Source organism: Urocampus carinirostris, chromosome 16, assembly GCF_059441175.1.
Source record: "Urocampus carinirostris isolate Australia breed hairy pipefish chromosome 16, RoL_Ucar_1.0, whole genome shotgun sequence".
In the NCBI taxonomy this organism is placed as follows: domain Eukaryota; kingdom Metazoa; phylum Chordata; class Actinopteri; order Syngnathiformes; family Syngnathidae; genus Urocampus; species Urocampus carinirostris.
This window is the reverse complement of record NC_142364.1, coordinates 349,585-374,174: the sequence shown is the minus strand read 5'-3', so window position 1 is coordinate 374,174 and position 24,590 is coordinate 349,585. Positions and strand designations below refer to the sequence as shown.

General features: G+C 42.7%; 2 protein-coding genes across 2 annotated transcripts in view; one reads left to right on the top strand and one right to left on the bottom strand.

Annotated features, from left to right (window-relative positions):
- Positions 1-11,237, top strand: part of rcl1 (RNA terminal phosphate cyclase-like 1) — a 19,393-nt gene extending 8,156 nt beyond the window's left edge. The window contains exons 7-9 of the mRNA XM_088355489.1: positions 3-159; positions 7,922-8,025; positions 11,065-11,237. Of these exons, the coding sequence (XP_088211615.1) occupies positions 3-159; positions 7,922-8,025; positions 11,065-11,218 (415 nt within the window). The 3' untranslated portion in view covers positions 11,219-11,237. The remainder of the gene's footprint in view (positions 1-2; positions 160-7,921; positions 8,026-11,064) is intronic.
- On the bottom strand, positions 11,221-24,590 carry anxa3b (annexin A3b). Its single transcript, XM_088355492.1, has 13 exons — positions 24,335-24,590; positions 24,204-24,251; positions 20,209-20,296; positions 19,799-19,893; positions 19,621-19,734; positions 17,041-17,131; positions 15,943-16,022; positions 15,823-15,879; positions 15,658-15,751; positions 13,989-14,084; positions 13,869-13,927; positions 12,465-12,587; positions 11,221-11,342 (listed from the first exon to the last, which is right to left on the bottom strand). The coding sequence occupies exons 1-13, from the start codon at positions 24,344-24,346 to the stop codon at positions 11,286-11,288; spliced, it is 1,014 nt and encodes a 337-aa protein (XP_088211618.1). The 5' UTR covers positions 24,347-24,590; the 3' UTR covers positions 11,221-11,285.

Here is a 24,590-nt window from a genome sequence, read left to right as displayed (position 1 = left end):
AGGTCGCCGGGTTTCGGTCTGATGCTGGTCGCCGAGACGATCCAAGGCTGTTTTCTCGGTGCCGAGATGGCGTCCGCACCGCCGGGCCAAGGGGAGCCGGTTTTGCCCGAAGACCTGGGCCGCAAATGCGCCAAGCTGCTTCTGGAGGAAGTCTATCGGGTAAGGCTTGAAATACTGAATTATTGCACGTGAAAAAAAAAAATGGGATCAAATTCAGACCGTCATTTATTTTTAACTCTGATACAATTTGAATTTGATTGGGGGGGAGATGCACGGTAACAGTTCCTACCGATACCAATAGCCAATAAAATCGTGGAGACTGATTCGATAACTGAAAAAAAAAACTAAGAATCATGCATTTTTGTTTTTAATTCCATTATTATGACATAGTTTTGGTAAACATGTCTTCATGGCTTAAGACAGGGGTGTCAAAACTCGTTTTAGCTGGGGGCCACATGCTAGGAGATTAAAAATCTCTCAGGGGCCAGACTAGTAGGTTTAAGAGAAAGAAAGCATGAGAGTGGGAGAAAAAGGAGAGAGAGAGAGAGAGACAGACACAGAGAGAGGGCACAGAATGGGAAGAAGAGGGAAGAGCGAAAGAGAGAGGGTGGGGGGAGAGAGAAGGCACAGAATGAGGAAGAGAGAGAGAGGGTACAGAATGAGAAGAAGAGAGAGAGAGAGGGCACAGAATGAGAAGAAGAGAGAGAGAGGGCACAGAATGAGAAGAAGAGAGAGAGAGGGCACAGAATGAGAAGAGAGGGCACAGAATGAGAAGAAGAGAGAGAGAGAGGGCACAGAATGAGAAGGAGAGAGAGGGCACAGAATGAGAAGAAGAGCAAGAGAGAGAGGGCACAGAATGAGAAGAAGAGCGAGAGAGAGGGCACAGAATGAGAAGGAGAGAGAGGGCACAGAATGAGAAGAAGAGCAAGAGAGAGAGGGCACAGAATGAGAAGAAGAGCGAGAGAGAGGGCACAGAATGAGAAGGAGAGGGCACAGAATGAGAAGAAGAGAGAGAGAGGGGGCACAGAATGAGAAGAAGAGAGAGAGAGAGGGCACAGAATGAGAAGAAGAGAGAGAGAGAGAGGGCACAGAATGAGAAGAAGAGAGAGAGAGGGCACAGAAAGAGAAGACGAAGAGAGAGAGAGAGGGCACAGAAAGAGAAGAAGAAGAGAGAGCGAGGGCACAGAAAGAGAAGAAGAAGAGAGATAGAGGGCACAGAATGAGAAGAAGAAGAGAGATAGAGGGCACAGAATGAGAAGAAGAGAGAGAGAGGGCACAGAATGAGAAGAAGAGGGAAGAGCGAAAGAGAGAGGGTGGGGGGAGAGAGAAGGCACAGAATGAGGAAGAGAGAGAGAGGGTACAGAATGAGAAGAAGAGAGAGAGAGAGGGCACAGAATGAGAAGAAGAGAGAGAGAGGGCACAGAATGAGAAGAAGAGAGAGAGAGGGCACAGAATGAGAAGAGAGGGCACAGAATGAGAAGAAGAGAGAGAGAGGGCACAGAATGAGAAGGAGAGAGAGAGAGGGCACAGAATGAGAAGAGAGGGCACAGAATGAGAAGAAGAGAGAGAGAGGGCACAGAATGAGAAGGAGAGAGAGGGCACAGAATGAGAAGAAGAGCGAGAGAGAGAGGGCACAGAATGAGAAGAAGAGCGAGAGAGAGGGCACAGAATGAGAAGAAGAGAGAGGGCACAGAATGAGAAGAAGAGAGAGAGAGAGGGCACAGAATGAGAAGGAGAGAGAGGGCACAGAATGAGAAGAAGAGCGAGAGAGAGAGGGCACAGAATGAGAAGAAGAGCGAGAGAGAGAGGGCACAGAATGAGAAGGAGAGGGCACAGAATGAGAAGAAGAGCGAGAGAGAGGGCACAGAATGAGAAGGAGAGGGCACAGAATGAGAAGAAGAGAGAGAGAGGGGGCACAGAATGAGAAGAAGAGAGAGAGAGAGGGCACAGAATGAGAAGAAGAGAGAGAGAGAGAGGGCACAGAATGAGAAGAAGAGAGAGAGAGGGCACAGAAAGAGAAGACGAAGAGAGAGAGAGAGGGCACAGAAAGAGAAGAAGAAGAGAGAGCGAGGGCACAGAAAGAGAAGAAGAGAGATAGAGGGCACAGAATGAGAAGAAGAAGAGAGATAGAGGGCACAGAATGAGAAGAAGAGAGAGAGAGGGCACAGAATGAGAAGAAGAGGGAAGAGAGAGAGGGGCCCACAGAATGAGAAGAAGAGGGAAGAGAGAGAGGGGCCCACAGAATGAGAAGAAGAGGGAAGAGAGAGAGGGGCCACAGAATGAGAACAAGAAGCAAGAGAGAGGGGGCACAGAATGAGAAGAGGGAAGAGAGAGAGAGGGCACAGAATGAGAAGAGAGAGAGAGGGGGGGGGCAGGGGGCTCAGAATGAGAAGAAGAGGGAAGAGAAAGAGAGAGAACCCAAGAAAAAACTGAAACAAGTGATAAAGAATAGAGGTCTGAAAAGAATGAGAAAGAAGTAAATAAAGAAAGAAGGTAAGAGAGAGGCATAAATTAAATAAATGAAAAAAAAAACAGAAAAAGACGGAACGAAAGAGAGGGAAAAAGATTAAGCATGAGAAAGAAAGAGAATGAGTGAGGAAAAGAGAGAGAGCAATAAAAATGATAGAGAAAGACAAAATAAGAGTGAGAAATAGAAAGAAAGGGGGTGAGAAAGAAGTAAAAAAAGAGAATGAAAGAAAGAGTAATAGAGAGTTGAAAAGAGGGAGGAAAAAAGAGAGCTAAAGAAGAAACAGAGTGGGTGAATGGGAAAAAGAGAGAGAGAAAGAAAAAGAGAGAGAGAGAGAAATACTACTACAAATGCTTTTTGAGTGGTGCCTGGCTTGGGTGGCATCAAGTGGACTCGTGTGATACTGCAGCTCATTTTTCTCTTCCGCTTCTCTCAGTGTTGTCTCAAGGGCCGGATTAAAACCCTTGGTGGGCCTGATCCGGCCCACGGGCCGCCTGTTTGGAGGAGATACGATCAAATTGTGCTACGACTAATGTAGAAAATGCAGATTTCTTTTAATGAGGAACATAAATGTAATCCTTCTAACAAGTAGTGTCGACTGATTGAACAATATAGAATGGTGTATGAGGACGAATGACCATGTTGTTCCAGTTTCTCACACACATTATGAAGAAGTAGAGAGGAGACACGATCAAATTATGCTACGACTAGTGTGGAAAATGTCGATTTTTGTTAATGAGGAACATAAATATAGTGTGGCTAAAGTGACTAATAATCTGGTCTCTCCAGTGCCTTGTGTACATCATAAAGACGAGGATACACGACCAAATTGTTCTACTATTACTGTAGAAAATGTAGATTAATTCTACTGAGGAACATAAATGTATCCTAACAAGTACTGTCAGCTTATTGAATATTATAGTGTGTCTAAAGTCACTCGTAATCCGGTCTCTCCAGTACCTTGTGTACATAATAAAGACGAGGAGACACGACCAAATTGTTCTACTACTAGTGTAGAAAATGTAGATTCATTCTAATGAGGAACATAAATGTATCCTTCTAACGAGTAGTGTCGGCTTAATGAATTTTATAGTGTGACTAAAGTGACTCGTAATCCGTTCTCTCCAGTGCCTTGTGTACATAATAAAGACGAGGAGACACGACCAAATTGTTCTACTACTACTTTAGAAAATGTAGATTCATTCTAAAGAGGAACACAAATGTATCCTAACAAGTACTGTCAGCTTATTGAATATTATAGTGTGACTAAAGTGACTCGTAATCCGGTCTCTCCAGTACCTTGTGTACATAATAAAGACGAGGAGACACGACCAAATTGTTCTACTACTAGTGTAGAAAATGTAGATTCATTCTAATGAGGAACATAAATGTATCCTTCTAACGAGTAGTGTCGGCTTAATGAATTTTATAGTGTGACTAAAGTGACTCGTAATCCGGTCTCTCCAGTGCCTTGTGTACATAATAAAGATGAGGAGACACGACCAAATTGTGCTACTACTAGTGTAAAAATGTAGATTCATTCTAAAGAGGAACACAAATGTATCCTAACAAGTAGTCATCTTATTGAATATTATGGTGTGACTTAAGTGACTCGTAATCCGGTCTCTCCAGTGCCTTGTGTACATCATAAAGACGAGGAGACACGACCAAATTGTTCTACTACTAGTGTAGAAAATGTAGATTCATTCTAATGAGGAACATAAATGTATCCTTCCATTAAGTAGTGTCGGCTTACTGAATTTTATAGTGTCGCTAAAGTGAATCATAATCCGGTCTCTCCAGTGACTTGTGTACATAATAAAGACGGGGAGACACGACCAAATTGTGCTCCTACTAGTGTATAAAATGTAGATTTATTCTAATGAGGACCATAAAAATATCCTTCTAACAGTGTCGGCTAATTGAATATTATAGTGTCGCTAAAGTGACTCGTAATCCGGTCCCTCCAGTGCCTTGTGTACATAATGAAGACGAGGAGACACGACCAAATTGTTCTACTACTAGTGTAGAAAATGTAGATTCATTCTAATGAGGACCATAAATGTATCCTAACAGTGTCGGCTAATTGAATATTATAATGTTGCTAAAGTGACTCGTTATCCGGTCTCTCCAGTGCCTTGTGTACGCAATAAAAACGAGGAGACACGACCAAATTGTGCTCCTACTTGTGTATAAAAGGTAGATTAATTCTAATGTGGAACATAAATGTATCCTAACAGTGTCGGCTAATTGAATATTATAGTGTGGCTAAAGTGACTCGTAATCCGGTCTCTCCGGTGCCTTGTCTACATAATAAAGACGAGGAGACACGACCAAATTGTGCTCCTACTTCTACATTTTTTTAGATAAGATAAATGCTTATCTATTTTTAAAAGTAGTGTTTACTGATTTAATAGTATAACGTAGCGTCAAGTGTCTAATTACTGGATCTTTTTATTTCTTTTTGGCGATACCTGACGTCAGATTTTGATCATTATCCCCAATTCGCCCCAATTTCAGCTTCAGTTATCCCAGGTTTTACCAAAACATGCAACTTAGGTTGTTGATCCCTATTTGATTTAGGCTTTTTGTCCTGAAGGTGACGGATAAGGTCAGGAACTAATAATGGAATTCTTGGCATTTTTGTTTGTGTGCTGCTTATTGGCGCCATGTGAGTCCAGTTAGCGGGTCAGGCTATCGCTCATTAACTCTGAAAGGGGAATCTTGTGCCAGACCGGTCGTCCTCAGTGCTGTCCGCAGACCCAAGTCCTCGCTGTTTGTCTCCGTCCCTTTTTGCGCCTCTTTTATTGGGAGGAAACTCGGGCGTGGATATCGATTTTCCCTGGCCGGAATTGTTGTGATCTCGCAAAAACAAGCCGCTTCTTAATGTTTGCTTTCTGGTTAATGAGTAGAGCTCGCCCGTAGTAAAGCAAGCACACGCCACGGACATTTTGTTTTTGGACGCTACGCCAAAAACGGCGCGGACGGACGAGCGCCGGATAATGTAAGTCAAGATCTCGACAGGACAAGGGAGGAAAAGTGTAGATGTGATAATGGCTTTTTAGAGTGAGGGCGTTGTGTTAAGTTGGAGGAAAAAGAGGGTGGAAACTCATTGATCTACTTGGGTGTTTTTGTATGTCAGAGCGACTAAATACTACGAATTTTATGATCTAAATTATTAAAATTGGATGATTTAGTAAAATTTTTCACTGCACAACTGCTATTTAAGGTCAACAACAACATAGTGCCAGAAAAAATACATAAATGATTCATTCGGAAAGAGGGGAATTATCATTTAAGGGGCTGTGGTAAATTCATAATCCAAAGGTGAGAACCACCAGGAAAAGTATGTGTGTGTCTGTGTGTGGAGTCAAACTTTGGAACAATGTCCCAACTATTCACTTGTTCAAATTTAAATACAAAAAACATTACTGGTGGAATACAGAGATAAAGAAAATGGGGTAGATTGGGAATAGTGAGTCTAGAACTACGGTTAACTTTGTTGTTATTGTTGCTATTGTTATATCATAACCAGGGTTGGGTAGGGTTACTAACTGGATTACTTTCAATTACTTTTGGATGACTCCAATACCAAATATGCTAATAAAAGACAAAAGAAACTAAATATAAATAAAATGATGACTCGCAACACGCGGTAAGCTTTCTCTCCTGGCTTTGATCTCTTTGATCTCCGGCAAAACGAACATAAAATGCGACAGAAACAAAATGAAAATCAATCCAAACATCATTTTTGCCGTTCCATGTGTTCCGTTACTCCCCAAGCCTGCACAAAATGTAGTCATTTTATTCATATTTAGTTTCTTTTGTCTTTTATGAGCATATTTGGTATTGGAGTAATCCAAAAGTAATTGAAAGTAATCCAGTTAAAGTAACCCTACCCAACCCTGATCATAACTGTTGTTATAAATATTATTACTATAGTTGTGGTTATCATTGGTGTATTTAATAGGGGAGATGAAGGGGTAGGGAAAAAAAGCATCTGCTTCTTACTACCCCTTTTCGAAAATGTTATGTAACATTATTTTGTTGTTCAGTTATTGTTTTTGTTGTTTTTATTTTAATGTTCGAATAAAGTTTTCATTCAAAGATAATTTACTGCGCCAGTTTAGAGCTAATCATGAAATACGCATTTTTATGAAAAGCGAAAGAACCAAAACAGGCCCTTTCTTTGTTTTGACGCTGCTAATGATTCCTTGGTTCTTTACAGTGCCATCTGCTGGACACTCTCGGTAACATCAAACTCCATTTTATTTGTCAATTTCTTTGGATAGACTTAACATATTGAGGAATCAAATTAGGTTTTACACTGTCCCATGCGTTGAAATTAAAAACAAAATGCAGATGCACTAGAAAAGTCCTAATTCAAGATAAAATAGAAGTACAATTTAGCTAAAGGCTTATACTTAGGTAATAAAAAAGTAGCAATAGTCTACAGGGTTTGTACGGGTGTTTGAAATCCTTGAAAATGCTTGAATTTAATGTTGTGTTTTCAAGGTCAGGATAATGCTTGAATTTTGGGTTTCAAACGTTGGCTTTATTCCGAATTTGAAATCTTCGTCCGGTTTGGGAATTTCGGAATTTCGGTTCGTTTGGCAATTTGCATACAGCCAATCAGAAGCCTGCATCGAAAAGCTTCATGCTTCCGGACCTACCCGAGTGTTTTAAGGTCGTGCATTTCCAAAGTAGACGGTCAGAGAACACAAGAAAAATGGATAAGTGATTAGGAATCAAGCCAAAACCTCAGCCCCGTAAGAAAGATTCAAAAGAAGCCAACAAAATGTATGACGCTACAAAACGTAAATGTACATTAAAAACCTCGTGGAAAGAGGAGTTCACGTGGCTTGTAGCAGTCGACGCAAGTGTTCTGTTATATATATATATATTCTAATGATCAATCCTTAATACTTAGCAACAATGTTTTTTTTTTTTTTTGCGATGAGTCCTCTTATTGTGTTTCAAGTTGTGGAAAAGTGGGGCAGGCAACTTTGTGGCTGGGCAGGTAACTTTTTGTCATGAATTTTAGACACTGATTTATACAATAGATTATGTATTTTTCAAATTAATTTTATTTTTACATTTTTGTGACTAGGAGTTGCTGAATAATATATACTGTCCCTTTAAAAATGACACGCTTGAAGGCAGCTACGAGCAAATTGTCTTTTTCCATTCTGAAAAATCATTTTCAGCTTTTGGCACTTCCGGTATGTAAGAAAAAGAATTGTATATTGGTGACTCAAGTCAGGCTAAAAGATTGCGGAAATTTTAGACAAATGCACAGCGCGCATTCCATTTTTGCCTTGCCTCATTTTAGGTATGTGATTGTGACTTTTCCTTTCATGTTTTTCACCGCGTGTCTTGCAATGAATAAAATATTAGAGAAAAACAGTCGCGATTGTTTTCATTTATGTGAACCCGATGTGTCCACGCTTGCAGGGCGGCTGCGTGGATTCGTCCAATCAGAGCCTGGCGCTGCTCCTGATGACTCTAGGCCAGCAGGACGTGTCCAAGATGTTGCTGGGACCGCTTTCACCCTATGCGTAAGCTCCGCCCCCTTTCTTTGTCTTTTTCTAGACGGCCACAAAGGTTTTCAGTTTGAGTGGAGGAAGTCGGAGGACTGAACCATGAACTGTCCATTTTCAGTTATCATGGTACCGGTGCTGTGTCTCCCTCAAGTACAGTACTATGATAACTGAAGATTGGCGGTGCCTTCGCTGTACCCCGCAACAGCCAGACGGTGTCTCTTTTTTTCTCTCCAGGTGACGAATGGTATTTCCCTCGTGTGCTCCGCTTAAGCCAGGGGTGTCAAACTCATTTGAACTCGGGGGCCACACGATAGAACAATTATTCTGTCGGGGGCCGGACTAGTAGATTAAAGAGAAAGAAAAAGAGAGATAAAGAAATAAGAGAAAGAGGGAGGGAAAAGAGAGGGCGGGACAAAGAAAGAAAAAGAGAGAGAGGGAGAGGGCGTGAGAAACAAAAGATAAAAAGTCGTGAGAGAGGGGGAAAGAGGGAGAGGAAGAAAGAAATCCAAAGAAATTGAAAGACAAAGGGAGAGAAAAGAAAAGAAAGCGCAAAGGGTAGGAAGAGAGAAAGAGAAAAGGAAAAAAGTTAGAGCAAAAGAAGTAAAAAAAAAAAAGCAGAGAAAAAGAGAGACAAAGAGTGGGAGAAAAGGGGTGAGAGAGAGAGCAATAAATACAAGTACAGTGTCTTTGTTCGAGGCGCCTGGCTTTGGCAACATCAAGTTGACATATTTCAACCTGCAGCTTGTTTTTCTCTTGCACTTCTCTGAGTGTTGTCTCGCGGGCCTGATTCAATCCCTCATCGGGCCTGATCTGGCCCGCGGGCCGCCTGTTTGACGCCTGTGGCTTAACCAAATGAAATCCGTGACATGGGCATGATCCTCAACTTTGGTGAGATTCTGTTCAAAGGTGGTGTATTTAACTTGAAAAATATTCTCCTTGCTGATGCCATCTTCTGGCTGAAGTCATCATTGCACCTTGCCATTGCAAGGCTCCTACCAGCTTATTGGGGTCATTAGGGATTCAGTGTCTTGCCCAAGGACACTTCGACATATAACACGGAAGAGCCGGGAATCGAACCTGCGACCCCTTGATCCCAAGACGAGCTAATGCCGCCCTAATGCGCTGAAATAAACGCTATGTTTGTTAAATGATCTTTGGGGGTTTGGGTTGGCATTTCTTACTTTCACCATTTTCATCCTACTATTAAAGAAAACCATGGCCACCACGATATGCGATTCATGGCCGGAACACCGATGATGAAAGTAAAATGAAAGCAGATAGGCGTGGTAAAATAACTATATAAAGGCTGTTTGAACTCAGTTGGACGTTTTTGACACATGCCGAATAGAGAAAAAAATATTTTTGAACTTAAGGACACCGCAGACATTTTTGGTGTCCTTAAAAAGTTAAAGGTATAATATTTTGTATCATATTTTAATAATTGTCTTCTTTATCTTATTCTTAAGAGTTCAAAGAGCCCTTATGCTTTATTTTCCACTGTTTCTTTCTGCTTTTCTTTTATCATAATTGTTCAGGGCAGGACACATTATGTTCCAGGAAATTAGGGCTCTGGTGGTGCTGGAGAATGAAATGCTTGTCCCCAGTTTTTTTGTTTTGATTTGTTAGTGTATCATGAAAGTGGTGAATGTAAGAGAAGGTCTGCTTCTAAAACAGTCCAAACTCCAACCCAAATCCCAAGAAAGATAAAAAAAAGTTATTTTTTTTTTCCCTGAAACGAAAAAGCATCATTTTCTGATATGTGGCATGATAGACAATTGTGCTCACTTTATTCTTGTTTTAGTATTATCATATAAAATTAAGAAAAACATGATTGCTGGGATGGGCTCCAGCACCCCCGCGACCCTACTGAGGATAAGCGGTGTAGCTAATGAGATGAGATGATTAAATTATCTGCGTCACAGCCGTTGGGTGGTTAGCACGCGGCCCCACGTGAGAAGTCCAGGCTTAATTCCAGCTACCACAGCCTCTCCATGTTGAGTTTGCATGTTCTCCCTGTGCCTGCGTGGGTTTCCTCCCACATTCCCAAAAACATGCATGTCTGGTGAATTGGCCAGTCCAAATTGTCCCTAGGTGGGAATGAGCGAGTGACTTGTCTGTCCCTGTGATTGGCTGGCAAGCAGTTCAGGGTGTCCCACTGCTCGAAGATAGCTGGGATGGGCTCCGGCACTCCCGCGTCCCTACCGGGGATAAGCGACACAGGAAATGGATGTTTTAAGCATGACTATTTTGTTTTCAATTAAATTAGTCTTGGGAATGTCCCATTTTATGTCCAAGTAGAAGTAGTTCCATCTCATCATTATAGTAAGGCTATCTGGTTCTTTTGATGTCAATGGACTGATTTTAGCTCAGGAGGTAAAGCGCTCGTCTTGGGATCAAGAGGTCGCAGGTTCGATTCCCGGCTCCTCCGTGTTATATGTCGAAGTGTCCTTGGGCAAGACACTGAATCCCTAATGCCCCCAATAAGCAGGTCTGTGCCCTGCATGGCTGACTCCCCATTGGTGTGTGTGTGTGTGTGAATGGGTAAGTGTGAAGCACATTGTAAAGCACTTTGGGAGGTCTTCAGTGACTTGAAAAGCGCTGTATGAATGCGGACCATTTACCATTAGCAATGTCATTTTTTTGCCATTATCGACCTAATGATTATTGTGCATGGTTGGGTAGGGTTACTTTAACTTGATTGCTTTTACTTATTAAACTACATTTTGTGTAGGCTTGGGGAGTAATGGAATACATGAAACGGCAATAATGAGGTCGGCAAGCCGTTTGGATTTATTTTCATTTTGTTTCTGTCGCATTTGATGTTCGTTTTGCCGGTGATCAAAGCCAGGAGAGAAAGCTTACCACGTGTTGCGAGTCATCATTTGATTCATATTTAGTTTCTTTTGTTAGCATATTTGGTATTTCATCCAAAAGTCATTGAAAGTAATCCAGTTAAAGTAACCCTACAATTCAATTCAATGATTGGATTCTTAATTTCCATGAGAGACCCGATTGTTCCTCTATGGATTCATTCCCTTGCACTTGTCTCCACAGGATGGAGTTCCTCAGACACATCCGAGATTTTTTCCAGATCATGTTCAAAATGGAAGTGAGCAAGCCTTCGGAGGACGAACGAAAGGGCGGAGACAAAGTCCTCATGACGTGCGTGGGGGTCGGTTATAGTAACTTGAATAAAACGCTACAATAAAGTCCTTTTTTTTACATAATATCTGGCTTTGCTTTTATTTTGTGGTCTTTTGGGGACGAACACGAGCTTAGTCTTGGCCGCAGAGAAGTTTCAAGGCGTCACCGTAGCTGCCGGACACTTCCGACTGCAGAGAGAAGCAAAAAAGTTGTATAAGTCAATGTTCCCTCTAAGCTGCGCACTGCCCGCACATTCCCAGCGCACAAGAAAATCTAGCCAGCGCAATGTTCCCTCTAAGCTTTTCCGCGCACAAGAAAATCGAGCCAGCTCACAAAAAACAGGGCTCGAAATTGCTAATTAAGTCAAAGTTACAGTACATGAAGGTAAAATACACAGGTTCCCCTGACGCTGTGTTCTAAATGCGATATTTTGAAGTCCAGGTCGAAGTAGAAGGAAGTTGAGTAAAGTTAGCAGAGTTTTTCGAGAATCGGCTTCTTCGGCTCGGCTCACTAAAAAGAAACCGGCTCTTTCGGGTCCCAGACGGCTCTTCGGGTTGTTTTTGCTTCTTTAATCCCAACATGACCAAATATTATATAAAATTATGCACAAAATGACTTAGAGGAAGGGGGAATAGAACAAAAGAGAAAAATACTAAAATCAAAAAGTAGTGAAAAAAAGAAACAGGAGGAAGAGAAAAGGAAAAATTCAGAAAAAGACAGAAAAATGGAAAAAAACAAAGGGAAAAAAAGTAAAATAGAAAACAAAAAGAAAAAAGTAACAGCTAGTAAAAAAAACTGAGATTTTTTTAAAAGGAATTAAAGAAAAAAAAAAACAGGAAAAAAGAAAAGGTTTGTGTTGCATTCAAATAATTTCCAATGATACCAAGTCAATCTTGTTGCCAACATTGTACTTCCACTATAAAATGTGATCAATTACAGTTGTGTATCGTGCAACCGACTCAATAAGCTCCCAAAAATGTTAGTATTATGCGACAAAAGATACCAGGGAAAAAAATGGAAATCTTGTGAAAGAATTGTAAAAACAAATTACACACTTTGCAATCGTACATGAGTCAATTCTTCAAAAGTGAAAAATAATTTTGCATTGCCGGAAACTGCAAAATATAACTTGTTTTGGACATGTTTGATAATAGATTTAGTTGCCACACTTGGGATTGCCGTTGCTCACTGTTTTTTCAAGCGTTGCTCAACGACTTTGTGTGAACGCTCAGACCCGTAAGGAAAATTAGAGGGAACATTGGTGTTATTCATCCGTTTGACCATTTTGAGTGATTCTGTGTTTGTTTGACCTCCAGCTTGGAGTAAAGAGAAAATCCAAACAGCTTTTTGAACTCCGCTCGGATGTCCAGCAGGTCGATTTCCGAGCGGCTGACCAGGATCCGGGTCAGCGTAGACTCACGGGTTCCTAAACCCTGAAGACATACCGAACTTGACTCTAAGATCTCTGGGTAGGTCACGTGACTAGAAAGCAAATACAGAGGAACCTCGGTTTTCGAACGCCTCTCGGTTCGAACAAATCGGAGTCCGACCAAAAATGGAGAAATTCTCGGAGTTCGAACGCCGGTAATGCGTGAGTGCGTACGCTAGGGGGCGATGCTGAGCGGCGTACGGGTGTTTTAGCCCCTTATTATGCCTCCGAAGAAAGTCAGTGCAAGCGGCAAAGTTGCTACAGGTGAAAAAAGAAAAGTAGTGCGTACAACTATTGCATTTAAGAAAGAAATAATAGCCATATAGCACGGCGGCGCAGTGGTTAGCGCATGTGCGGCACAGTTCAAGTCATGGGAACCTCCTGCGTGGGTTCAAATCCAGCTGCAGACTTCCTGTGCGGAGTTTGTATGTTCTCCCCGTGCTTGCGTAGGTTTCCTCCCACATTCCCCCCAAAAAAACATGCATTTCAGGTGAATTGGCCAGTCCAAATTGTCCCTAGGTGTGAATGAGCGAGTGAGTTGTCTGTCCCTGTGTGCACTGCGATTGGCTGGCAACCAGTTCAGGGTGTCCCCTACCCACTGCCCGATGATTGCTGGGATGGGCTCCAGCACCCCCGCGACCCTACTGAGGATAAGCCGTGCAGCTGATGAGATGAGATAATAGCCAAATATGAAGGTGTGCGAGTGTCTGATCTTGCCTGCGCCTTCTGCTGACCAGAACCACAAAGGTAAGAAATCCTATTCATAATTCTTTTCTTTATCCTTTTTTTTAGAAATTTTTACACGTTCATGTTAGCGTAATCTTTCGTACGGAAGATTACGATAACGCGAACGTACGATTAGCCTGGGTTAGCATTATGTTAAACATTCAAGGTAAACATTCAGGGTGTTGGAACGGAGCCCCCTTTCCAATGAACCGCTCACCACTTGTTGTGGAGACCCGGGTGCTAAATGACTTGTAAACGACCTGATTTTTTTATTTTTACACGTTCATGTTAGCGTAATCTTTCGTACGGAAAATTACGATAACGCGGTCGTACGATTAGCCTGGGTTAGCTTGATGTTTACGTTAAACATTCAAGGTAAACATTCAGGGTGTTGGAACGGATTAAAACGATTTACATTCTTTTTAATGGGAAAAATGATTTCGGTGATCGAACAAATCGGTTTTCGAACAGGGTTCTGGAACGGATTACGGTCGAGAACCGAGGTTCCACCGTAGTGGGATTGTTTTGACCGGGTTCCACCTGTTGACAAAGCGCTTACCTGCATGGAGAAGTACAGCTGCTCCGCCAGGTAGGCCGGAACGCTCTTCACACATTTGACTGCAGGTGGCAAAATGTTAAAAAATGGAAACAAAGGAATCTCTTGTCCTAAGTCTCTCACCTACTGCCACCAAAAGCTCCTTCAGATCTCCGGACATCTCGCTCTCGATGCTTTCCTGGAGAGTTTTCTTGCTTAGGTTCTTGTAGTTTAGCAGAGCTGTTCCAACAAAGATATGCAAAAGTCAAGCTAAAAAAACAATTCAGTTTAGACCACAGGTGCGGGTCGGATCAGGCCCACTAATGGTTTGAATCCGGCCCGCAATACAACAGTGAGAGAAGCGCAAGAGGAAAATGAGCTGCAATTTTAAATATGTCCACTTGATGTTGCCCAAGCCTGTTAACACTTGCAGAACAGCTGTGGTAGTATTTCTCTATTTCTCTCTCACTTTAATCTTTATTTTTTTCCTCCCTCCCTTTCTCTTTCTTTCTCCTGCTCACTCTTTTTCTTTTTGCTCTCTTCTCTATTTCTCTCTCACTGCAACTCTTTCTATTTCCTCTCTCTGTATATTACGCTGTAATTATCTTACTTTCTCTTTCCTTCTCAACTTCTCTTTCCCCTTTTTTGATCCCTCTCTTTCCCCTGCTCACTCTTTCTTTCTTCCTCTGTTTCACTTATTTTATTCTTTTTATCTTTCTCTTCTTTCTTCATTTGTTTCTTTTTTCCCTCTTTCTCCACTCATAACTCAATTCTGTTCTTTTTCTCTCACTGTTTCTCCCTATCTGTTTATCGCTCTCTTTCCTTCCCCCTCTTTCTCTTGCTTTTTCTCCCTTTCTCTTTCTCTAAAACTTATGAGTCAATCTCCACAAGGGCACGCTCAATCTTTACATCCAAAGTAAAGCATGGCAGAAATTTCCTCCCCCTATCTATCTACTTGTAAATCATTTTGGTTTTCACCGGTTTCCACAATATTTCCCTTTATCACCAACTTTCTCGGGACCTGTTATGGACAAAAAAGGAAATAGAAAACACCAAATCACAATAAAATGAGATAGTCTCTCTCAAACACTGTCGAGCGCTGATCAACATGGGTGGTCTGCCTGTCTTACGCCCCCTTGTGTTCTTTTTGTTCTTAAGCTGACCCCCTCATTTAACTATTGTATTTTACTGTTCTAAATTTGGCTTATGCTAGTATATATGGTATTTGGTTTGACTTTTGCAATCTTAATCATTAGCATGTCCTCCTGGACGTCAAGATAGATAGATAGATAAATACTTTCTTCATCCCCGTTGGAAAATTCACACTTCCAGCAGATAAACAGGATGGCCTCAGGGTGCTGTGTTGTAGTTTAGCAACAGCGGAGTGGATGACGTCACACGCTAGGCCGAAAGTTCGATGTCCCTGCAGCAGATGGAAATCTTTGTGCCCAGGGTTACACCACCTCGTGTTTAGGTAGATAGCGAGTCCGCCTCCTCTCCGCTTCCCGCAGGCTTTTGTGACTCTGTTTGCCCTAACAGCGCTGAAGCCGGGTAGCTCCGTTAGCTAGACGTGAGCCACGTTTCCGTAAAACACAGCAAACTGCACTCCCTGTACGCTTTGTTTTTCACCAGCACAGCCAGTTTGTCGGTCTTATTTGGTAGAGAGTTCACATTTCCCATGATTACGGACAGTACCGAAGACTCATAACGCCGCTAGCCAATGCCTCACCCCCATTGACATTTTTTCTGTTGTAACGCGTCAAATAATACTTGTTTCCCCAAAATATTGAAGTACAGACAAAAAGCGCCTCACTCCGCCTCAGCTGAGGGACGCTCGTGCGGCACAAGACCTGGATGAACCGGTCCTCGTCCGTCCCCCACTTTTTTTCTCCAGCCTCGTACAAAGCCTGCAGATGTTCAAACCATTTTTTTTAGCTCCGTCCTTCCGTGAAAAACAAAAAACTGTGCCCCCGTGTACTTTGGCATCCGCTCGAGCTTTAGCGGCGTCCACGCCGGCGCTTTCGTCTCTCTTGCCCTGCCGAGAAAAAACTGGAGTGAGGGGGTCGAAGTCCTTGCTTGTAAATAGGGGCGGACTCACCTCCGCCAAAATCAGGAGCGCCTTGCCGTAATCTCCTGACACCTCCGCCGCTAAGTCGCCGAGCAGTGTTCTTCCAGTTTCTAGGACAAATACGTAAGGGTCTAAAAGGGATACCAAAATTCTAAAACGTACAAAATGTGAAAAAAAATAATGCATGTTTTTTCCTTAATATCTATACGTCATTGATATTTTCCATGACAATGCATTTTGAAAAATGTCTTTCTCGTCTTTGACTTCCTGAGATGTGACCTCATATGAAGAACCCTAGCATAACAGTCACCATATTGGTTTACATGTTTATTAGTCAAAGCAACAAATGATGAGTAGCCAAAAACGGGGCACAAACCGGCAAAAATAACACACACAGAGGCTAACCTAGCCGTGACAAGGCAGGCAAGCCGGCAAAAGATGGCTAACCAGGACCGATCGGCAGAATATCAAAAGGCTGGCCAAGCAAAAGCATGCAGTTGGCAACCAGGATAACATGGAGTTAACAACAAAAAAATACAAATCCAGCCGTAAATATACCAAATAATCACGGCAGGCTAGCTAGATGCAACATAAAAAGAACCAAAACCGATTGGTGAAAATAAAAAGGAGGCTAGCTGTAGCAGTAAGCATCCAGGATACCCGCGAGCCAACAACAAAAATGCTACTACGGCAGCAACAAACAAACCCAAAGAAATTACAATGAGCACAGCAGGCCAGCCAGCTAGCCGACTGCTAACGGGGCTAACCTAGACCAAACAAAACTGGAAGCCGTTGGGAGCCCACACGCTAATGGGGAGCTATCTGGACAGTATTTTATTCATTGCAAGACATGCGGTGAAAAACATGAAAGGAAAAGTCACAATCACATACCTAAAATGAGTCAAGGCAAAAAAGGAACGCACGCTGTACAAGATGACACGTAAATGTACACTAAGCAGCTTTTGATGATTAAAGCATGGAACCCTGAAAACAGTCTGAAGTTTGGAATATTTTGAAACATATATGCATGATTGTGGGGAGGAACACTATATGTTTTGTGCCTAAGTGAAAAAAAAAAGGAAATGTTTTTTGTATTCCCTTTAAGGGCAACATCTCGGGTACACCGACCTGCCAGGTACACGTCGGACATGGCTCGAATCTGCCGGTTGGATCTTGACGTCAAGAGTTCCGTCAAGGTGCTCTCGGTCGTCCCGGCACCCTGGAAAGCATTGGGAGTCAAATTTTTGCTGGATTTTGGATAATCATCTACAGTTAAGCTCTTAAAAATGAAAAAAAAACGTTTCAGATGATTTGAATTAAGTCATGTCTAAGGTGAGGCGAGCCCTGCGAAGCTGGTTTTCACTGGGGGCAGAGTCAGTGCACAACACAGCTGCTTATTTTCATCAGGAGCTCTAGTAGTTCTCAAAAATTGTGAGTCAATCTGCTCACACATTTGTTATTGATTAGCTAGATTTCTGCTAATGTGCACATGCTAACGCTACAGAGCTAACTAGCTTTTAAAACTGAAAATAGGCTTCCACTGGGGACTGTTTTGTACAAAACAGCTGCTAATTATTCATAGGGAGCTCTGCTTAGTTTTCTTCAACATTTTTCAAATATTGGAGAGTCCCTCTGCTGTCACGTTTTAGTAAATCGCTCGCCCGACTTTGGCTAATATGTACATGCTAACGCTACAGAGCTAACTATCAGCACTTCTAACACTGAAAAAAAAAGGCTTCTGAAAAAATTTAAGTCTAAGGTAAGGCGAGCCTTGCGAAGCTGGTTTTTACTCGGGGGCGGAGTCGGTTCGCGACAGAGCTTTTTATTTTTCATTGGGATCTTATTTGGTAGATTTAATGATGATCTGCATTTCTATAGTGCTTTTCAAGTCAATGACTTCCCAAAGCGCTTTACAATCTGCTCCACATTTCCCAATAGCGGCCTTGCAGCCATGTAAGGCGCTAACCTGCTTATTGGGGGTATTAGGGGTTCAGTGTCTTACCCAAGGACACTTCAACATGTAACACGGACGAGCCGGGATTCAAACTGGCATCCCTTGGTCCCAAGACGAGCGCTTTACCTCCTGAGTTACTGCCGCCCCGATTTAAAAATTTAAAAATAACTTATTTTACACAATTATCCTGCCGTGAGTAAATAGGTGCTGCATTGTGTTAGTAAGGTTTCTGATTGCCTAATAAGAGGGATTGTAATCATTAATAAGATGAGCCATTGTCTGGAGGTGACAAGTATAAGTAATATGCTTGTCAGTTATTTTACCATTTTATATCGCACCTGTATGATGCGGCAGGGGTAAACCAGTGAAAGCTGTCCGGCCTTGCTGTTGAACAGAAGAGTGTGTTGTGTCACCCTGATCCGAGTGTTACTTTTTTTCTACAAGACATACAAATTGCAGTATATGCATTCGAATGTTTTAATTTTTTATCATATCAGAATTTTGTTTCACGTGCGCCGTTATGGAGGGACATCTTAAGCCATGATTGGCAAAATGTTACATTTGCCCCAGGTAGCATTTGTATTTTTATTTTTATTTGTTATAGCTGACACATCAACCTTCCTTTTAGTCATCATCTTTCCGATCTCCTCTTACTTCCACTCAGTCGCTTTACTTCCACATCCTCTCACATTTAGTGTCCCTATAACTAAAGATCTTTCGGTCTCCCGCCCCTCCTCTTTCTACCACGCAGTCGCTTTACTTCCACATCCTTTCACATTTAGTGACCCTGTAGCTAGGGTTTGCGAGACCTTTCGGGCGCTTTCTTGAGGTTCATTTCATCTGGAGGGACGAAAGTATGACCGACTTGGGTGTCAAAGTGCTTAACTTGTTTGGGTGTTTGGGTTGGTCATGGTTCAAAAAAATGTGTGTGTGTTTTTTGCTACTTTTTCCCTTTTTTTTGTTTTTGTATGTGTTTGTCTTGCTGTCGGTCACCCCTCGAGAGACACGACCAAGGTAGGTAGATAGAATATAAATACTGAAGGATTTTATACATTTGACTATAAAGTATTTTAAACGATTGAATATAAGTTACATGTATTGAGTGCAATGAAGATTTTCACCGAGTGGGCTATAGTTCAATGACAGGTCGCGCCGTTCCGAATGCAGAATATTCTGTCTAGTTCTGTTGATAACAGGACTCTTGACGGAGGACGGCAGGCGATGTTTTGAGAACAAGGCCCTGATGACGTAGAAACGCTCGGTTTTGATTTGGTTAATTCCAGACATCGCAGCGTTCTTCTCCGAGGTGGTGGAGCCCGGTGGGGGCTTCATTGGCATGTCCATGGGAGGAGTCGGCACACCATCTTGCAGAAAGGCATGAGCCTAGGGAAAAAAGCTAGAGGACTAGAGAGAGGGCTCCCCAGAGACTCCAACACTAATTTGAATAATTCGGCTATTTTCGATGGAGTTCACTTAGTTAAGTTGTTTATGAAATGAAATCTGCCCCCGTGTGAAAATGTCGGCTTTTCTCGTTCATCTTTCCATCAAGAAATGAGCGCGCATTGTTGGGTGAATGTAGGTCGTGTTTGGTTAATGGAGTCCGATAACTAATTCGAACAATTTGGTAAACGATACATTTTAATATTTAAAACCTAACAATATTTACGTTTATTGTTTGCACAAAAACGCAACAATACCCAGAATTCAGTTGGCTTAAGTTGCAAGCAAGTGACCAAACGTGGAGTGAGGCTGACCTTGATAGCCTTGCGTAGCTGATGGCAGTCATAGACGTCAGGTGCCTCCACCAAGGCCACCAATAAGTCCTCCAATTCTCCACACGTGTCCCCCTCCAGGTCAGCGATCAAAGCCTGGGGCGGTGGAGTTTGCATGAGCTCACTGTATAGTGGATCGACTCCTTTCCCGCCAGCTTACCCTCCCCGTGGCTTTCTGGTAGGCTAGAGCGATGAGCTGGCGCTGAGCGTTACTCCTTTGGGCCAGAATCTGGATCAAGGTCTTTTCCGTCGTTCCTGTTGAAAAACAAAAATGAAACACTGGAAATTTGTATGTTTTTTGTCCCTCGGGTAACTCAAGATGAATATATTCCTGTTTGCTTCTAGCAAGGGTGTCAAACATGCAGCCCACGGGCCAGATCCAGCCTGTCAAGGGACTGAATCTGACCCGTGAGACAAGAAGCACAAGAGAGAAAAAAAACAGATGCACTTTTAAATATGTCCACTTCATGTCCTCAAAACCAGGACAAGACACTCACTTTGGAGGAATATAAGACTTTATTTAGCACAATTTTACGCACTTGGGAGGGACAAGTAGTTGAAAAATCTTACCAATGCCTTCGATGGCCTTCCTAATGGCAGCCACATCCTCATCCACTTGGAAATTGGCCTTCTCCTTAACAGTCCCCCTTGTTTTGGACTAAAAAAAAAAACAGATTTTATTTTCTTTTTGTCCTAAAAAGACAAAAAAGCATGGCTCATACTGTCTGCTCCTCTTGCACTCTTTGCACTACTGTAAAATACTAAACATAGCCATAATTATTTAGTATATTATTAGTACTCAATACTCCAACTCAATACAACATTTTATTTATATCTGTACTTTCAAGGAAACTGTGCGGGTCAGATGAATCGACGTTTCGTTCTGTATACACGTGTACTAGAATGACAATAAAGTAGATCTGAATCTGAATCATACTTCCTCTACAATTGCCCATCTTTTTACCAGGAGAATAGAAACAGTGCAAATCAAAGTGCAATACCGTAGTTTCTATTTCGTTTATCCAGCCACTGTCAAAAAGAGAGTTGGAAAAAATGATTTGTTATTCCCGGTTTCAGCAAAATTTTGTAAATAAAGACATTATAGCAAGAAGCGATAGCATGTCCTTCCTCTTTGCCCGCTTCGGGCAGAACAGGCACAAAAGCGTAGACGATATACTCTACCCAATGGTTGACAAGACGTTACTTGGGATAAAAACAAATCTCTCATTTACTTCATCAACTCACAATGGACGAAAAACCTGTACTAGATGAGTTTCGGTGAGTTTGTTGCTGTTCTTGTCAAGACCAGAACGGGAGACAGGACCCACTTGCGTTGCGTTTCTCTTTATTGGAAGGAAGAGAAAGGGCTGCGCCCACGATCCGGTGTTCGCTGGAGGCGGGACGCAAGTCGCTCTGGTACTCGGAACGTGGAAGTGGATCTTCCATGTCGAGCGATGGCGGTGTCAGGGACGGAGAAACTGGTCGGTAGGCGGGACAGGAGACGTCTAGATGTCTAGAGATAGATGACTAGATAGCTAGATAGACGTCTAGATAGATAGACATATAGATAGATAGATACTTTATTCATCCCCGTAGGGAAAATAAAAATTGGGACTAGTAACAGGTTATCAACCAAAATTAGAGTAGCTGACCCGTCATCTCACTGAAATCGAAATAAAACCGGGTTAGTAAACTACAATTGACAACATTTGTGTTTTATCATCAAACACTTTAGACAAAATAAGGGTGTTCTTTTACTATAATTGATCTTGAAAGTTCTCTATTGTCTTGTCCATTTTTCATTTAATTGCCAGCTTTTATTTATAAGTATTTTGACTCATTTTACGACTCATCAAACCAAGAACTGGTCCTGTAGCTTTCATTCCCTTTGCTCTACCAGCGTAGGTGCTACATGTCCATTCCATTTTAATTTTTCTTTTTTTTAATGATAGCGTCATGATATGATGCAAATACCGCTTGAGTAACAAAAACCTGTTACAACTTGTTGATCTCCACTTCCTCTTCTAAGAAATCTCTTCAACTCTACCCTCGAGTATTCGAATTGACCTATGAACCAATTCAATCACAATTCTATATATTCTGATCCCTGTTGTCAGTCCGTCTGCGAACCTCAGTTAACACTAGGCCGCCTTTTTTCGATCCTGACTCCCACCTGTCTTTTGCTCCTGTCTGTCCCCTGGCTTCGACCTGTTTTTGATCCTGACCAAGTCTACTCTCCCGTCCCAGCTTTCGACCTCTTTTTGTCCCAAACCACGGCTACTCTCCTTTCCTGGCTTACGACTTGCTTCCGACCCCGTTTTTCCTGTCCTGTCCCGGCTACTGACCCGTTTCTCCGTTCCAGACACCGCCATCGCTCGCCACGAAAGATCCACTTCCGCGTTCAGAGCGACCCGCATCCAGCAACCACCGGATCGTGGGCGCAACCCTCTCTCTTTCGTCCCATAAAACCACATGTCCCGTTTTTTGTTCCCGTCTGTCCCCAGCTTCGACTTGTTTTTTATCCTGACCACGTCTGCTCTCCCGTCCCGGCTTTCGACCTTTTTTGTCCCCGACCACGTCTACTCTCCTTTCCTAGTTTACAACTTGCTTCGGACCCTGATCACGTTTTTGCTCTCCTGTCCCGGCTACTGACACGGTTTTCCGTTCCTGACACCGACATCGCTCACCACTTAAGATCTACTTCCGTGTTCAGAGCGACCCGCTTCCCGCATCCAGCAACCACCGGATCGTGGGCGCAACCCTCTCTCTTTTTTCCAATAAAACCACCTGTCTTGTTTTTTGTTCCCGTCTGTCCCCGGCTTCAACTCGTTTTTGATCCTGACCACTTCTGCTCTCCCGTCGCGGCTTTCGACCTTTTTTGTCCCCGACCACGTCTACTCTCCTTTCCTGGCTTACAACTTGCTTCGGACCCTGATCACGTTTTTGCTCTCCTGTCCCGGCTACTGACCCGTTTCTCTGTTCCAGACACCGCCATTGCTCGCCACGAGAGCCACTTCCGCGTTCAGAGCAACCCGCTTCTCGCATCCAGCAACCACCGGGTCGTTGGCTCAACCCTCTCTCTTTCTTCCACTAAAACCACCTGTCTTGTTTTTTGTTCCCGTCTGTCCCCGGCTTCGACTCGTTTTTGATCCTGACCACGTCTGCGCTCCCGTCCCGGCTTTCGACCTTATTTGTCCCCGACCACGTCTACTCTCCTTTCCGAGCTTACAACTTGCTTCGGACCCTAATCACGTTTTTGCTCTCCTGTCCCGGCTACTGACACAGTTTTCCGTTCCTGACACCGCCATCGCTCGCCACAAAAGATCCACTTCCACGTTCAGAGCGACCTGCGATCACCGGATCGTGGGCGCAACCCTTTCTTTTTCTCCCAATAAAACTTGTGAGAAACGCAACGCAAGTGGGTCCTGTCTCCGTTCTGGTCTTGACACCGTCTGAAGAGAAACAGGAAGGGGGGGAGGGGGGGAACTACTCGTAGCTCGACCTACAGTTACTATAACTTGTAAATGTATGCAGAAATTAGTCAAATCAAGTAACAGGGTTGGGTAGGGTTACTTTAACTGGATTACTTCCAATTACTTTTGGATTACTCCAATACCAAATATGCTCATAAAAGACAAAAGAAACTAAATATGAATAAAATGATGACTCACAACACGTGGTAAGCTTTCTCTCCTGGCTTTGATCTCCGGCAAAACTAACATAAAATGCGACAGAAACAAAATGAAAATAAATCCAAACATCATTTTTGCCGTTCCATGTATTCCGTTACTCCCCAAGCCTGCACAAAATGGAGTCATTTTATTCATATTTAGTTTCTTTTGTCTTTTATTAGCATATTTGGTATTGGAGTAATCCAAAAGTATTTAAAAGTAATCCAGTTAAAGTAATCCTACCCAACCCTGTCAAGTAACAATATAAAAATATAATCAACAGGAAAATCAAATATTAAAAGATCTAAATTTTGATTTAAATGTTCGATAGTTGGGCAGCACGGCGGCGCAGTGGTTAGCGCGTGTGCGGCACGGTTCTAAGATCTTGGGAACCTCCTGTGTGGGTTCAAATCCAGCGCGGAGTTTGTATGTTCTCCCCGTGCCTGCGTGGGTTTCCTCCCACATTCCAAAGACATGCGTTTCATGTGGATTGGCCGGTCCAAATTGTCCCTAGGTGTGAATGATAAAGTGAGTTGTCTGTCCCTGTGTGCCCTGCGATTGGCTGGCAACCAGTTCAGGTTGTTCCCTGCCCACTGCCCGAAGATGGCTGGGATGGGCTCCAGCCCCCCCGCGACCCTAATGAGGATAAGCGGTATGGCTAATGAGATGAAATAGTTATACATAGTCTATAGTTACCTAAAAACGATGTTTTCTTAGTGCATTAAAATAATACATCAACGAGAACAGCAACAAACTCACCAAAACTCGTCTAGTACAGTTTTTTTCATTCATTGTGATAGACACCATTCTCAGAGGAGTAGATGAAGAAAATGAGTAAACAAAAAAAAACTAAATTTGACGCTAATGAAAACAATAGAAATGAATTGAACTGACTGTCACACTCAGTGATGAAGGCGAATCCAACAGCAGATCCAAATCATCCTGTAATCATTAAATATGGGGGAGAAAATGAAAATTCGTCATCAAATTGTGCATTCGGACTCCTTATTTGCTCGGTTCCTCACCCAAACAGACATCTTTGCTCGCTGACAGATTCCCCCAAAAAATGTGCGAAATTTCTCCAATCCAATGGAAAATTCCACTCACAGAACTGCGAAAATTAAGATCACGTCTTCTAAAGAGGAACGTTAAAGACTAACGAGTTGAAAAAAATCGCTGTCTTAATGACCTAAATCTGAAATTTCGAGTTTAGAAGTGAATCTCTTCGATAATGCTAAGCACAAACTTGTTGCAGATGTGTAAATAGGCGACGCCCAGCTG